This window comes from Rhea pennata, chromosome 8 (genome assembly GCF_028389875.1).
Source record: "Rhea pennata isolate bPtePen1 chromosome 8, bPtePen1.pri, whole genome shotgun sequence".
Taxonomy (NCBI): Eukaryota; Metazoa; Chordata; class Aves; order Rheiformes; family Rheidae; genus Rhea; species Rhea pennata.
In genome coordinates this window covers 13,848,866-13,863,721 of record NC_084670.1, presented here as the reverse complement: position 1 = coordinate 13,863,721, position 14,856 = coordinate 13,848,866, and the positions used below count along the sequence as shown (strand labels likewise).

At 35.5% G+C, this 14,856-nt stretch overlaps 1 protein-coding gene across 7 annotated transcripts in view; it reads left to right on the top strand.

Moving 5' to 3' along the window:
* The window catches only part of ZZZ3 (zinc finger ZZ-type containing 3), a 64,005-nt gene that overhangs the window by 30,976 nt on the left and 18,173 nt on the right, over positions 1-14,856 (top strand). For all 7 annotated transcript variants that reach the window (XM_062581316.1, XM_062581320.1, XM_062581319.1 and 4 more), the window contains one exon: positions 1,988-3,549. In XM_062581316.1, the coding sequence (XP_062437300.1) occupies positions 2,039-3,549 (1,511 nt within the window). In that variant the 5' untranslated portion in view covers positions 1,988-2,038. The remainder of the gene's footprint in view (positions 1-1,987; positions 3,550-14,856) is intronic.

The window sequence follows — 14,856 nt, the reverse complement described above, 5'->3', positions numbered from 1 at the left end:
AATATTCTGCAGATTCTTCTCCCATGATTACAAAGTTTATCTTGTGTTTTTGAACTTACTTAGTATAGCTTTGTAATTTTTTGCTGCCCTAGGGGAGTGTGTCAGGAAACCTACCCTTGTGGGTAATGTGGGGTGAATGCAGGAGAGAGTTTTTATGATGACCAAGTAAATGCTGAAATATATTATCATATCTTAAGATGTTAGATCATTTGGACTTTCATATGTTGTTAGCAAGTGTTAACAATTATTTAAATGTATACAACAGTTTTTCATTTCACTGTTCCATAACAGACTTATTTTCATCTTTAAAATACAAATTCAATTTACTTCAGTTTTTTCCAGTCATGGATTACTACCAATAATAGTTAGACTAAGACTAATATTTATATTAGTCTAGTGATTTTCAGTTTACTGGCTTTTCAATAACAAAATTAAATGTTACTAGATTTATTTTTAGTATTGTTACAGTTAAGCAAAAGTATTTTAGTCTTTACCATTAGCTGTATCTATAGCTATGATCACTCTCTATACCAAGCAATACTTTTAGGCTGCATTACATCTAAACATTAAACAGGTAGGGTAGTAATTACTGTTAATTAAGTGTCAGACATAATTTTACTCCTTAAGATCTGTATTGGTCTTGCCTTGTTTGTTCAAAATGCCAATGTCCCCTATCTTTTCTGTTTTAGAACCAACTTAGGTCTAAACAGTAGCTGTCTGAGAACTTGTGCTCTTATTTTTCTCCTCTTGTTGATGACGGTGGAAAATAACTATTGGAACAGTTTTCCTCTGTTTGTCACTGTCTGCCTTTCTAAATAGCATCTTATAGGTCTGATTCTGTGCTTAGAATCTTAATCTTCATATCATACGTTGACTAAATGGGCAGTTGAAATGTGGAATTTGGGTATATGGAAAAGGGAAGGTATGGCATCATGTACAAAAGTGAATCTATTCATTGTCATGGATATTGTGACAGCTTCATGGTCATGTGCAGTTTGATATACTGAATTTTTAAAGGTGGAATGGATAGAGAGGGATAAGCTGAACTGATTTCTATAAAAATGTTATTTTGAGATTGGGTGAGTTGAGTACTCCTACATTTCACAGTGAAATCTCAAATCCAGACACTCAAATTGGATGTTTTAAACTTGGGTTTGAATCTGAATTTACTTAAATTTGAGGTAGGTGATGATTCATCCTGCCACCATATGAAAAATTTAAAAATGTGAAGAAGGCTCAGTATTAGTAAGAAGAGAGAGCCAAGCACGTTGTTGAGGTAAATGGTGCAAAAATGAGACGGTGGTCATAATTGGAAACAGGGAAGACTCCACCTGGGTGTAAGAAGAAATATTGTCACTATAAGGGTAATTAAACACTAGAACAAGTTCCTGAGAGAAGTTGTAGTAGAATATCTGTACTTGGAGATTTTCAAGACCCAACTAGACAAAGCCCTATGTAACCTCATCTGATTTTTTTTGTATGACTTTGATTCTGTTTCAGGCAGATTTGTTTTTAAGGCTTAAATAACAAGTGATTAAAAGTCAAAATGTGATTTTAATGGCTTGCACTTTAATATGTGGAATTGTTTAACTGGAAACTGTGAGATTTAAGAACGTGATTTGATACCTCTCATCTGAATAGACAAATAATAGTGCCACAACAATATATTCTATGTACAGTGCGTAATAATAGTGACTTCTAGTAACTGGAGCATTTCAGGTGTACGTAATATCAATATCAGTGATAGTCACATACCAGTCTTAAGTCAGAAAAAACACAAATACCAAGTCAACTACTTTGAAGCTTAGATGGATTTTTTTTAATATCCTAATCTATTGCACAGAAAGAAGTGGTATTAATATTTTGCATAAACTTTCTCAGTTTTCTGTTAGGTACATTTGTGGCAATATATTCTTCATAATTTCTGTGTTTGTAGATGTTTTTCTCACATACTATTTCTGATTATTTTGTCTTTGTTTGTTTGAAGGTTTCCCAATGAGTGGATCATGATGAATATACTTTAGGGACTTGCCATAGTATGGCTGCTTCTCGATCTACTCGTGTTACAAGATCAACAGTGGGTTTAAACGGTTTGGATGAAAACTTTTGTGGTCGAACATTAAGAAACCGTAGTATTGCTCATCCAGAGGAAGTTTCACCTCATCCTCAAGTAAGATCAAGGTCACCAAAGAAGAGACCAGAGTCTGTGCAAACCCAGAAGGGAAGTAACGGTGGAAGAACTACTGACTTGAAGCAGCAGAGTGCTCGGGAATCATGGGTGAGCCCTAGGAAGAGAGGGCTGTCTACTTCGGAAAAAGATAATGCTGATAAACAAATTGTGGAAAATTGTGAAAAAAGACAAGCAGAACCTGTATCACCAGTTTTGAAAAGAATTAAGCGCTGTCTTCGATCAGAAGCACCCAACAGTTCAGAAGAAGACTTGCCTACTAAAACAGAGAAGGAATCGTTGGAGCGTAAAAGCTTAGTGTCGGACAATGATGCAGTCTCTCCAGGGACTAAGCGAGCTTGTCGATGTCTTATATTGGATGATTGTGACAAAAGGGAAGTTAAAAAGGGGAATGTTTGTGTGGAAGGATTTAATAACTCTGCAATAGTTGAAGAGATTGCAGGCTATCAGACTGTCAATGGAGTTGGTGAGAGAGACTCAAATTCTTTAAACTGTGATGACTGTCAGCTTGATGGGAACGTTAAGCAAAATAGTGCTGGTTCCTGTACGCCCACGGACAAAACAGTAGCAGAAAATGGAAATGCATTTGCCCATTCTTCATTGTTGCTTAATAGCAGCAAGGAGGACAGTGTTGTAGACCATTATGTGCCTTGCACAAACTCTCAAGAACAGGTAAAGTTAGAGGACCACAAAATAATAAATGACTGCTTGCCTGAGGAGCATGCTAATCAGGCAAATGAGCCAGCTACAGGGTCCTTTTCTGAAATCCAGTCATCTTTGTTAAGGGATTCTGAGGAGGAAGTAGATGTAGTAGGAGATAGTAGTGCCTCTAAGGAACAGTGTGCTGAAAACACCAATAGCAACCCGAATACTCATCATGATAGTACATCAATCTCAGGTGAACCTGAACCACACTCTTCTGTACTGGACTGTGTTTCAGCTCAAATGACATCTATGTCAGAACTTCAAGAACACAGATACACATTGAGAACTTCACCACGAAGGGCTGCTCCTGCTAGAAGTAGCCCTACTAAAAATAACTCTCCGTGTAGAGAAAATGGACAGGTTGAGGAAAATAATCTTAGTCCCACTGAAAAGAGTGTACCTGTAGGTATTAATAATATCAATGGATCTCCCAAAAACTCTGAAGAAATTAAGCAGAATGAAAAAGAGAGAAATTGTAACACTGGAGATCATGGGAGTGACGGACTAAGAAAACCACTTTCTGAGGCTAGGCTTGTTGCTGGATATATACCATCTGCCAAAGAGAGTGCCAACATCCACACTGCAGAGGATGATGAGGAAGAGCCTGATGTGTATTACTTTGAATCAGATCATGTGGCATTGAAACACAACAAAGAGTATGTGTAACTATGGTAACCATGAATTCTGCTTTTGTTTCTTACCAAAAATATATAAATTAATACGTATTTAAAGTAACTTCACAAAAACTTAAGTATTCTATAGTATTCGTGCTCTTCAGTCTTCATTTTTCTTCCTTGTTTCTACCCCAAACAAAATTAAACTCTTATTTAATATGCAGTATGGTACAGCAATGTGGTTTATACATTTCTAACAGTGTGAGTTCTCTAGCCAGAAATTGTTATTGAAACACATCTGTTATCTTTTTTTTTTCTTTAGAAAACTAGCTGGAAACAAAACAAAAGGATTTATAACCCTTAATTAGAAAAATTTCAACTATTTATCAGAGTATCAAATAAATATAGCATATATTGTTTATGAAATTACCATTCTGTTGTACGTGGAGTTTATATGGTTAGCCATGAGAAGAGATTAGGCACCTCTTTTCGGTGGCATGGGAACCATTATCATGTTAAGGAAGGTAAACTAGTCAAAAGTAGCAGTTTGAAAACTCGCTCCAGCGTAAGTGTCATGTCCGCATTGGTGTTCACATTCATTTAATGTAAATATTTACACACTTGATTATTATTGGAAAAGATTTATGATTTGTTTATGTGTTTATCTTCCAAATGTCAGAAATAGAACTGTAGTAATCAAATATCTGCGATAACTGTGACAATGGTTCTTGATACAGAAGGCACTTTTCTCAATGTAGAAGGTTTACAGGGAGAAAACTTGTCCTCAAATGACAGATCAGATCATAGTTTTTGTAACACTGTTTTGACTTCCTGTATTTTGCTGCTTAGTAGATGGTTCTGAATACTGAAAGGCCAAGTGCACGTGGTCTTCAGCCATTGGTGATCGTTTTTGTAAATAATCATAGCATAGTGGTTTGGAAGCTGAGGTACAAGACACAGATGATTGTCTAATGCAGCAAAAGTTTGAGTGTTTTGGAGGATATTAGAGCTGTGTAATTTCTATAATGAAATTCTGTTCAGTATCAAATATGAATAAATTATTTTAATTGGAGAAAACGGTGAATTAGTGCATGGATCACACAATCATTTTACAATAATAATCAAAAATATCTGCAGTTACAGCAGTAAGTGTAAGGTGTATGGAGATTTTTCCTGGTAGGTAGAGAGAAGATTGTAAATTCAGCTGCATGACTACTATTTCCTAAGTCGTTAATGGAAAAATTGGCTGTTGTCTTCTGAGGTTTTTATATGTATATATGGGATGACTTTACTAGTACTATTAGTGCAAAGATAATAGTAATGTGATTGTTTATTTGGTATTTTTTAGGGAGAGTATTATAAAGAACAGATCCAATTTTTAGGTGCAGCATCTATTTTAATTCAAATTAAATGTACAAAACAATATTCTGTTTTTTCTTCTAATCAAAATCTACAACTTCATGTAAGGGCTGGAAAAAATAAACGTAATTTTTCTAGTCCTGTATTTAAACAAACAAAAACGTAAAATGTTCTCCAACAGTTTCAGGAAAAAGCCATAGTGTTAGTCTTTGAGTATAAACAATTGCTCTGAAAATTTGACTAGTTGTTCAGTTCAGCAGCCTGTATATATGAGCTAGTTGGAGAGCTTTTGAAGTCGGATATTTTTACAGATTGCCTGCAAATAGCACTTTGTAGTTTGGTATTGACTTGCTGCCCGAATGTAGAATTCCAAAAGCAATGCTATTATTTTTATCGTGTCTTATATTGCACTGATTTTTGTGGCAAAAGAAGGCAAAACTAGAAGTCTCTTCTAGATCAAGGAAGAATTATTCCTGCTTTTCAGAAGAGAAGCATGCTACTGAAGGTAGTGTTACTTGGTTGAATTTTCTTTTTTTTCCTTGTTAAAAATAATATAACTGGACAATTGTGGACAATCTTTTTATTTTGGTTTATATTGGCAATAAAGTAAATTTAGTATTCTGATGGTTCCTCATGATAATAGGACCTTCTGAAGAACTTAAAATCTGTATTTTAGTACTCAAGCGTGCAATTATTCTTTATGTGTAAGTCTGTAGTTCAAGAATTAATCAAATCCTATGCAATACATTCTCTTTCAAATTTAAATAATATCAAAGTTCAATAGAGGATGCTCTCAATTCATGTGTTACCATTTTTGAACAATGTATTGATTATACTCCTGTTGTCTCTCATTTGGTGTTTATTTTCTAAAACATTAAAGTGAAACAAAGGCTTTAGCAGAAATGCTTTTCGTAATTAGTCAGATGCAGAGAATTCCAGGGTGCCCATGCTAGCAGGTAAGGGCTGTTAATTTGGTATGTGATATTTTTGGTTGAGGAAAATATGCTGATACTCTGTTTATCAGGTCTGCAAATGGTACACAGTTAAGTTTTTCTATTCTCTATCAATTAGTGATTAAACCTGTGGATAATTTCTATTTTTTTCTGACTTGTATTTCTGTTCTTTTTAAAAAGCAAATTTGGAGAGCCATTAGCATCTTGGCTAGGTTGAGGAGGCAGATTTTTCAAAGGTGACATTTAATATTCTTTAAATCTTCTAGAAAGGAAAAAAATCATATTCCTGTGTGCTGTAGCAGCAATTTGTCATGCCTGTAAAGACTTTCAGTGTTTCTTGTCTTATTACATAACCTCATTACATACATATTCACACAGCTGATTTTCACCCTTTAAGAAATTATTGTAGGAGTGATAAAACATGAATGCACCCAAACCTTCAACAGCTGTTAATAAGACTTGCTATAAGAAAAACAAGTAAATATGTATTGTGGTATTTTGGTGCAAATTTATGCTGTATTTTGAATATTGCCATGTTCAAACAATACATGTTAATATTTCTGGGAAAACTGGATGATGTAGTAGGAAAAATAATTACCACAAAATGTGAGATGATTGTGGAATATTATTTTTCTAAGGGAAGGCTGAAATTATAGATGCTCCACAACACTTGTAATAAAATATATTCCTCCTACAAAGAAGGAGCTGAGATCTGCTAAAAAGAAATTTTATCACAGCATAGACGTGCATGAAGACAGTGACAGACTGATGCACGATGTTGTATAATTGGAAAGCATTGTTAATATTTCCAGTTATTACATGCATATTTGTGTATTATTGTAATGCCTCTCTGAAAGTTTTGGTTTGGTGCATATTTGAGAATTTTGCATGTACTTCCTAGTTCAGAACCATTTGCATTTTATGTTGAGATATTTTCAAAAAAAATTACTAATTTAAACTGTATTGTATTACTAAATTTTTACAGGCTACATTTAGTGTTTTCAGTATGTTTTCTCAGTAGTTTCTAATGTATCTCACTACTGTATCTTTCTGTGATTTAATGCTTTCTTATAGTATACTAGTTTAATTTTTTTTTATCTAAAGCACATTCTGAGTAATTTTTTCCCTTTGTCCTATGTTTCCTTTTGTGCTCTAAATGATGTCTTTATTTCTTCTATCTCTGCTTACTTTATTCTGAGGTTTGGTGTGTTTGGCAGAGATTAACTTATTTGGGGGAAAATTGTTGTTCACTTTCTTCTGAGCTACTGAAGGCTCTAGATGAAAATGCGGTCAAGGAATTGAGTTTTCCGTGCGTTATATGCTATATTTCCAATACCCTGTTAAATTGTAGTTAGCTTTATAGGGCCATTGAGACTGATAGGTGAGCCCATTAGAAATATGGGAGTTATGCATGGGTATTGCCTACAAGGACTAAGTTGCAAGAGCCTAGGACCTTGTGTTTATTCGTTAACTAAATATTTTCATTTATTACCTTGTAATATTTAAAAAATGATAATAGTTGTACTGACATTTAAACTGAAGACAGACAGGTTAAAATGACATATTTTCACATATCCCTTAAAACCCGGTCTTGTGAATTCTTACATATTATGAATTGTTTTGTTCTTGTGGGATCTTTGGAAAGACAGAGAAATCCATGTAGGAGCATAGGATCAAATTTAATATTTAACTAGCAATTCACAGGAATACTGATCCAGTTACCTGGATGTGTTTAATGTTTAAAGATGACGTGAATGAGAGAAAGAAAAGGAGCATCTGCGGCATTTCCTCTGGTACAGGTTTTGTATTTTATACAGTCATAAATGCTTCGCCTAAAAGAGCAGTTTAAAATGGCTCTCTATAAAAGTTTCATCTTACTGCACTTGACTTGCAGGCGTACAGTCTGATGCATCTTGCCATATCAATTATTTGAGAACTGTCTTAAATAGAATCTTCTTGAACTGTAACTCTAAAGTGATTACATAGCAGTCTTTTTAACTAAGATGAATTTCTAATGTTCCCTGTAGCATCTTTTTTCCCCCCTAACTTGACAACGAGTTTAAAAATTAAACTATTTTTTGTTAATATATTTTAAGACAAAATGTCCATGTCTGTCTTCATGTGAAAAGGTTAAGAATAAAAATACTACACTACTGTTGTAATTTATCCTGACATTTGTGGATATATTCAGATATACTTAGGTATGTCCAGAGTTAAGGTCCAATTTATTATATACGATGTGTTTATTTTAATGTATAGATAAGAGAGAGTATAACATTGCTTTATGTTATGTATATGTAGCTATAACTAGCTGTACTACAGAATAAACTGTCCTATATTTTTAAGGACATCTTTTTCATTTTCCTCTTTTCCTATGACACAGTCTTAGACTGGGGAGACTTTCAGTGTTGCATCTTTTCATCATCTTTGGGAATAAAGGGAATTGGCATAATTTTCAATCAAGTTGCTTTTTCCAGTTGCAGTCTTTACTCCGGCTGAGTCTGTTCTGAGATGGCAACCACTTTGTAAGCAGGGACCCGTGAGTTCTTTGTAGAAGAGTATTTGCCTCCACTGCTAGAGTATACATACATTTTTAGTGTTGAATAAGAGCTGTTAATTAAAAAAATGCATATATGCCACATTATTACTGTTTGTTTGTTTTGAAGGTCAGCCACAGTCTGTTCCACACCAAAGTAGTTTGGCATATCATGATATGTTTCTTAAACTTTATTAATGTAAGACTTGAACATACACAAAATTGATTCTTGTCTCAGAGAGTAGATTCTGTTGGGTGGTAGATTGGTCTGTGTTCTCAGAAAATAAGAAAATGTATAAATCAGCTTTAAAAAAAAGAGCTCAGTTCCCTTAGAATTTGAATACTACAACTGGTTCTTCTCCAAAGTAGAAATATAAGGGAAATCTATTACAAAATTCTAGTACGAATTTCTGATGGACTGCAGTTTCGTATTGCATGTAGCTGCGTTACTAGATCGTATTGTTGTAACATAATAGTGTATGACTACATTTATTACTTTTAGTGCTGCCATTCTTACTGTATTTTATAAATCCCCTCTGTGTGTGTGTGTGTATATATATATAAATGAAAAAATTATAAGTAATATAAATAGAACAAATTAATATAAGCAGAACAAAAAGGTTTAGTAAGAGTATTTTCTTATTTATAGAACTGTGTTTTATAATTACATAAACTGTCCAATAAACAGTGAGTTCTTAATTTAATTTGCAAGAGATCATGCCATGGGCATGTGCTGCATTTGTTTTTCTCCCTGGTGAAAGGCTTAGCCTAGGAGCTATTAAATGTCAAGTAAATTTGTCAAATTGCTTTTTCCTTCTCTCAACATATTTTTCTTGCTGTCAGGCACAGTGCAATCCTGGTGAACAGCACTATCAGCCCCAGTGCAGTCCTCTTTTGGATAAACGATCTGTGGAAAATGAAGCTTGACTTCTTTTGAACTTGTGTCCTTTGCTCTTTAAATTCTTTCCTCATCTGATTTGATTGATACCTGCATTTTTTTTCCCTGCTTACGCTCTCACCTCCTCCCTAGCATCCTGTCCTGGAAGGGCAAGCGTGAGGTTCGTGTGCGTGTGTAAGCACCCACTGATGGACTGACCAGGGAGCGGAAGCAGGAGCAGCTGAATTCTCCATGCCTTTCTCTTAGCGGAGACAGTAGTTATGATCTCTCCCCTTTAACAAACTACCAGTTTTTACAGAACATACAGTAACTCACTTATCCTTGTGAGTTCTTTGATTTATGAGGCTCAAAAGTCATGAGGAAAAATGACACAAATTTAGAAATGATTACCGTTTCTGAAAGATGCTCATTATTAAAATTGTCTAAACTGGAAAATTAGATAGTTGTAAATGAAACTGTTTTTGAGGTGTAGGAAATAGCAGAGTTGCAAAAAACAAACAAACAAAAAAAACCCAACAACCCTGCAGAAATTCTTGGTCCTGATAAAGACGGAACCAAAATAATGAGATGGAAGCTTGGCTAGCCTGCACAGCTGTGTGGATGCCTGGCCATATTTTTGGCTATACGCACAAGTGACACTGCTTTAACGGTAGCAGGAGTGGAAGCGTATGGATGCAGTTATGTCAACGTAAAGCTAAATCTGATGAGACAAGAAGTAAATAATATTAACACAATTGCCCACTTGACAGGAGTGTTAGCAATATTTCACTAAAATATTAATAAGCATAATAATGCCACCAAGAAAATAACTAGACCATAATTACACTGCTTTGAAGGTATTGATATCTTTACTTTGCAGTTTAATCTAGCTGCGACTGTTACCCTCATTGCAGATGTAAATATTTGTTTTGGTCTTGTATTAAATTGTGACAGCATCTCTGTTGTGAACTACAAAGATGATTGATAGCATCTTTTAGAAATTAATTGTATGAGGAGTAGATATTAGTGCTTGCTACAGCCTCTGCAGGAAGCCCTTATCAAGATAAGGGTTCCCTTGGTGCTGCAAGTTTTTTATGTGCTGTTTTGAGAAGGTGAACGATCCTACCTTTTGCTGTCGTTTATATTTTATTGGTTTCCTTTAAATTCTTGATAGGAAGGGCAAGCTGCTCTTTAGCTTTTCATTGCAGCAGACCTCCTACATATCTTTGCCTATTATTTGTTCTGCATAGTTCAAGTTAAAGATGTACTATTGATTTGCATAGCAATTCACCTTTAAAAGTTACATTTCCTAAACCAAGGAAAGTTTGTGCTATGTTACCATAGTGGATGTTAATCAAAAGATGTGTTTTTACTCATATATTCCCTTGTTTCTACTTTCTCTTTCTTTACCCCAACACAATATTACAATATATAAAAAAACTGAGTGAATAGTCCTTCGCTCTTACAGTGTTAAACTTCTAATGATTGCATATTGTGTCCTTGTAAAAAGATCATAGTTTTCAGATACTACGATACAGTATATCTGAGGAGTTATGTTATACTTAAAGCAAGAACATATCGCTAAATAACTGGGAGTTTTCCTCCTCGTATTTTAACAAAAAAGTACATTAAGTTACTTAGTATGAGTTCTGTGTAATAAGTATTGTCAACTGCCTTAGATTTTTTTTTCTTTTCTTCTCCCCCCCCCCTCTTTTTTTTTGTCTTCTGGTAACCTGGGAAGCTCCTGCTCTTTTATTTCTGGAAGAAAGTCTCTTCTACGTGGTGGCTTCCCCCCCCCCCCCGCTATCTTTTTCGAGAAAATTATCGAAGCGCAGCTGCTGAAGGAAGCAGGGTGATACTGTCTTGCAATGAAGGAGCTGGGGCAATTCTCAGTAAGAGGGAAGGGAGCAGAAAGATTTGGGGGTGTGCTGTCAGGCTTCCTTTCCATGCTCTTTGTGAGGATGAGCCTTGTCATACCATTTCTTCGTGTCACTCCAACACTAGGATGGAGAGGCATGACAGGGATCTGTATCATCTTTCCCACTACATGTGGCTGTCCTTTGGGTAAATACTTCAGCAAGTGCTGTTAAAAAAAGATCAGAAAACTATATTAAAAGATGTTAACTTGGGGAGCGCTGATGCATGATATTTTAGCCTTTGACGTTGACAAGAGTGAAGCAAGTTACACATCTGTACTGGGACAGAGAGACTTAATTGCTAATTAAAACAAATGAAAAATAGCTGGAAAGGTGAGTGTTTGTGAAGGGTGGTTTTATACAGCTAGTGTTAAGTGTAGAGTGTGGTGGATGGCTCTTGATAAGTGGGAAGCCCACAGTAGAATATAAGTGGGGATTTTGTTTCTGAATCAGAGTCAAAGATTTAAGAGAAAGGATGTCTTAAGTTCAGATGCTTGCAATACAAAGTGTGGCGCTGAGAAGGTTAGAAGGAGGATGTATCTGTTGTTTCCTTGGCTTCTGAAAGAAGCGCAGAATAATGTCTCTGCATCCAGGTAAAAGACTGTAGTAGGGTTTTGGGAGGTTGTTTTAGGGTATTTTAACTTGTCTTTTAAAAAATGTGTTTTTACTGTGTGTTCCAGCTTAGTTCTGTTTTATTTTAAATAGGTGCTGATTATAGACTGAGGTTAACATTCAGAAAATAGAGTTTTTGCGCTATTACTGGCAGGGTAAACTTGGAAAAACCACTTGGTATGTGGCTTAGTTGTTTCATGTGTGAAACAGCTGCAGCTATCTCAGAAGTCCTAAGTGGTCTGAAGTATGAACCTTTGGGATGGTCAGAGAAAGTACAGTAAATTACAGTTCACATGAAGAAATTAAGCTGAAGTGGAAAACCTTTTCATAGTAAGTTACAGAGTTGGCCCTTGAGAAGACTGCCTTAGTTGTAGTATCTAAGCATCTTTACCTACCATATGCTGCTTTCTGCAGGTGAAGGTGCTTTTGAGGGTCCTGATATGAGTTGATACTTGCCCAAACTGGTTATGCCCTTTTTTCTCCTCTCTGTGCTTGCATGTTGCTATCCTGTGTGTTCTACAAGTTTCACATTCAACTGCAAATCCCAGCACTCTTCCCCGTGCAGTAATAGATTATTATTATTATTATTATTATTATTATTAATCTCAGGAGCTCATTGCAAAAACTTGCATGAAACTCTGCAGTGTCAAAATTACTGTATGGTGACATTGGCAAAGATCTCAGGCCAGGACTAAAAGCTGGGAGCATTATCTGATGCTTCTGAACTGAAGCAGCCGACGTGTTTGAAAAGAGAAGGTTCTGTTTCATCCAGCCTGCAGATCTCTGCAGAAATCGCATCTCATAATGTAGCTGCCTTGGATAAAACTATAAATTCTAAGTGCAATTAATGTTCCTCTTTTTATGTATTAATTTGCAGTCTTTTTATATAACGCGTACAATATACTAATTCTTTCTTAGCTTAGCATCTAATGAAATTTTTTTTCTGAATCGCTGTTTTAGAAGACCAAAACCCATACTGATAAATGACTAGATACAGAGCTGCTTTTGTATATTTGTTCTGAAGTACCAGTAGATGGCAGTAAAACAAAGGCTAGATTGAATCCGCTATATTAATGGTACATAGCTATCTTGTGTAATAGGTTTTTGAAATACAAATTTCAAAACAAATTTGTTGCAAAGCAGTTTTTAGCATGTATTTCAGCCTTTTTTGTTATGAAAAATGTATACTTCATTTAAAGTTAACCCCCCTTGCACACTAAATAATCAGTATTTCAAATGTCATGATATTTAAATTGCAGTATATGCTTTTTTACTTACTAATCCCCCAAATTGATGTTACCATAATTTCTATCATATTGTGAACGATATTCACACAACTATTGAAAGGCAGCCAGTTTTCCAGAGTGGAAAGCAATGACCAGCAGCTGCAACAGCATCTTATTGGACAGTAGAGGGTAAATCACTTCTTTTTAATGAGACACCGGAGTGCTTCTGCTCTTTGCAATACTAAGTGATGTTTGTAAGGCAGACATAGCTGACAAAATCCCCACCACCACCACTCCCCAGTGATTTGTTAAAGCATCTGGACAATAAATTACAGGGAACTCTTAATGTTGATTTTATCGTCTAAATTAAAAAGTACAAATAATTAAAGGTCTTATTACAGTTTTTTTCCTTGTTAATTGGTTTCACTTTTGTTTTCTGGTAGCTGTGTAAAAGAATTTTATGTATTGTCATCTTTTCAAAAAATACAGTATAGACTTGCATTAGTGATCTAAGACTTGGTGGTAAATCTGTGTGTAAATAATAAGAGAATAAATTGTCATTGTGGTCATAATGCAGATGTTTAAATCCATATGCGGTTCATGCCGAAGGCAAATACTCAACATTGTTATATGCCTGTAGATAGATTCTGTGAATACCATGTGAAACTTTGAGGCTGCCAAAGGCTGACAATTTTAATTAAATAAGTAAATGTGAAGCTATTCATTGTATCATTGCTTTGGAAGCAAGTATGTAATCGCAGAAGGTTAAAAAAGTTTAGTTTTCTTAGAGAGTAAGGGCTGAGCTTTGGAAAAGAGCCTCCTTCCGTAAGTTTCACTTACTTTCCTTTTGAAGGGAAAGTAGAAGCAATGTTGCTGTTCCCAAGTCTCAGGTTTCAAGGCAGGGGAAGGCACGGTGAGTGTGTTGGAGTATTAGACCAGGAAAACTCGTCAGCTTGCAGGCAGTAGAATTTTGAGGGAGTTCTTGCCATTTCCAATTTTGTGTGTAAATTTACTTTGGATAAAAAAACTTGCGACTAAATTTCTTCTCTTTTGTGGCCAAGATAGGACCAATGGCTGCCGCCTCATTTTTCTCATGTGTTTTTAATTTCTTTCGTAGATTATGTCTTGTTTCCAGGGGAGGCTTGGTATTTTTATGGCATTCGGTGAACTCGTGTGTCTGCCCCCTTACGTTGTCCAGCTGGTGCCTCGCATTTATTTTAAACAGAATTTAACTGAGAAGCCTCACTTTATTCCATCTACTGATTTGAATTAGCTACCTAAAAGTTAAATTCCTGATTTTGCAATAATAGTTTCTTGGCTCGCTCGTGTAGGTAAGTTTTAAAGTACAGTAGCATATCTTGAAAGAGAAGCCTTCAGCAGCCATACAGTAACTAGTATCATCTGTTGATATCATTGAATGACTGTTTCTGTAATATTAAAATGAATTTATTTAAAAATGCTGAATGACACGATCTCTTACACAAGCTACTGTTCCGTCATCTAGTATAAAAATAAGTTGAAATTTAAACTTGTGCTATCCTTAAGGCAGATTGACCCCAGATATCTGTTCTTTATAAATCTGGTTGATCTTTCCTAAATGCAAAGAAAAATAATCTGTGATCTAATGCTGACTGCTTAGATTCGGAAACGTAAATAGCGTTACGACAGGACGGAAAGACCGGGTCGTCCTGGCATCTCAAAAGCGAGAGAAGAGAGCGGAGTGATTGCCGCGGGCTTGCTTGCTGCTCGGTACTGCTCCCGAACGAAGTGGCTTTCCTGTGCAAGCAGGAACCCCCTTTCGTTGACAGGTTTTACGCACAGAGATGCTTAGCGTGCCTGTAGTGTGCCGTGTTATTCAAGTATTAATTTG